At 32.7% G+C, this 1,895-nt stretch overlaps 1 protein-coding gene across 1 annotated transcript in view; it reads right to left on the minus strand.

Moving 5' to 3' along the window:
* RALGAPA1 (Ral GTPase activating protein catalytic subunit alpha 1) overlaps positions 1–1,895 on the minus strand; it is a 343,304-nt gene that overhangs the window by 33,756 nt on the left and 307,653 nt on the right. The window contains exon 38 of the mRNA XM_007938553.1: positions 245–403. Coding sequence (XP_007936744.1) covers positions 245–403 — 159 coding nt within the window. The remainder of the gene's footprint in view (positions 1–244; positions 404–1,895) is intronic.

The following is a 1,895-nucleotide window of genomic DNA, read 5'->3' on the forward strand; positions in this document are numbered from 1 at the left end:
AATATAAAAGAATTTTCACTCTGGCAAATGGAGCTTCTGGTATTTGGACATAGTTTCTTGCTACTGATCCTGTTACAGCTCCTTCTGTATCAGGCTTAGACAATCCACCTGTCTACAGAGTCTGTGTTTCATTTCCCCCCATACTTCATGCTTAGTCTGATCTTTCTTCTATAAGATGGAAAGAAATCCATAAACCTGTTTATAATTCAAAACATTATTAAAATGTAAGATAAGAAGTTCTTACCTCTGGTTTCTTCATTATCTGGATACTGAACATGTGATTTTTCATTGGATATATTACAATAAGGACATCACCAAATTCTGTAGGAATAATTCCTCTCCTGTAGTCTCTAGTATGCTCTGACCAAACAATGTGTACTTCATCATTTCCTAAATGTCTCAACTGGAAAACCAAGAAAATAGTTCACAGTGCTTTAGGAAAACCCTATGAGTATAGTCATACAGCTACTAACAACATAACATAAAAAAGGAAAATGGGAAAAGAAATAAAAAATCTGATTTTTAAAATTCCATCTGATTATTTTCACAACATGTGATACATATACTCAAAAACATTAGGAGACACTGTAGATGACTAGGTAATTTTCAACTATCTATAGTCAATGGGACATAGAACTTAGATAATAAAGGTTCACATACAACACAGATGCTCTTCTTTATAAGAAACTACTAACTAACTTTTCCATTACTTTCAGATAACTGGACACATAGATGGAAAAGGTAAGTAGTGAAAAGTAGGGAATAACTGTCATCAGTATATTCACTATGAGCTAACTTAGAGACAATTTCTCTTCAAAATATGCATTTCTGCACAAATTCTCCCTTACCAAATCTTTTAAGAGTGTTTTAACAAGTAGTAAAACTGACTGATTTGAGGTTCTTCTCCTTTTTTCTGACTACTGTCTGGAAGTGCTAATGAGCAGTGAAGTGGCCTTCAGGAGGCAACAGGAAGAGATGTAAAAGAAATAGATAATTCAAAAATTGGATAGTCACCTAGTGAGTAAGTTGATTACATTTGGTTTAACAAATTTATTTTCAGGTTTTCTTGCCTAAGAAACTTAAAAATTCTTCCAAATAGATTACTTGGAATTTGTTAGACCCTCAAGATATTATTTAAGTATTTGTGGTGCTTTACAAAGATGTTTATGCCAGTCAAAGAGCTAATGTTATGATGATTAAAATTGTAGAAAACCAAAGCATTTACAAATTGTATTTCTAATAAATTATAAGAAAAACTAACTTAGTATCTATTACTCTGAGATATCTTCATAGAGACTACTGTGGAAACATGTATTTTAATATAAAATTTGGTTATTCCAGTCCATTTACTGATTCTGCCACTATAAACATGAGTCCACTTTTGGTACATATCTTAAATGGGCTTTTTCTCCATTTCTTTTAGGTAACTGGACACAGTGCAGGTAGGAAAGTTAAGAAGAGAAAAATAGGGTGTCATCAATATTTGCCCTACATGCTAACCTGCTGACAATTTCTCCTTTTGAAATACATAATTTATTTTCACATAAAGACCAAAGGATAGAAGACTAGATTAATGTATGCTTTAAACAAAGAAAGGAGCCAAGTCCAATTAGTAAAAGGTTTTCCTCTATCACTTTTTAAACCTGGAGTTGTTAACCTGGGTTCCAGGGAACTGTGAATACTTGAAATTTATTTGTAAAACTATACTTGTGTATTTTTCTGAGGACAGACTATGTAACATACATACACACACAAAGAACCAGTGGTCTCACAGTTCTTAAAGGCCTCAAATACAGATCTATAAAGGAATTCTTTATCCATGAAGAAAGCAAGAGATCACTAAAAAGACAAGAAAAGAAGAGAAGACCAAAGTGGATGACAGAAGAGACTCTGGA

This window comes from Orycteropus afer, unplaced genomic scaffold (genome assembly GCF_000298275.1).
Source record: "Orycteropus afer afer isolate SDZICR_OR568_19922 unplaced genomic scaffold, OryAfe1.0 scaffold00051, whole genome shotgun sequence".
Classification (NCBI taxonomy): domain Eukaryota; kingdom Metazoa; phylum Chordata; class Mammalia; order Tubulidentata; family Orycteropodidae; genus Orycteropus; species Orycteropus afer.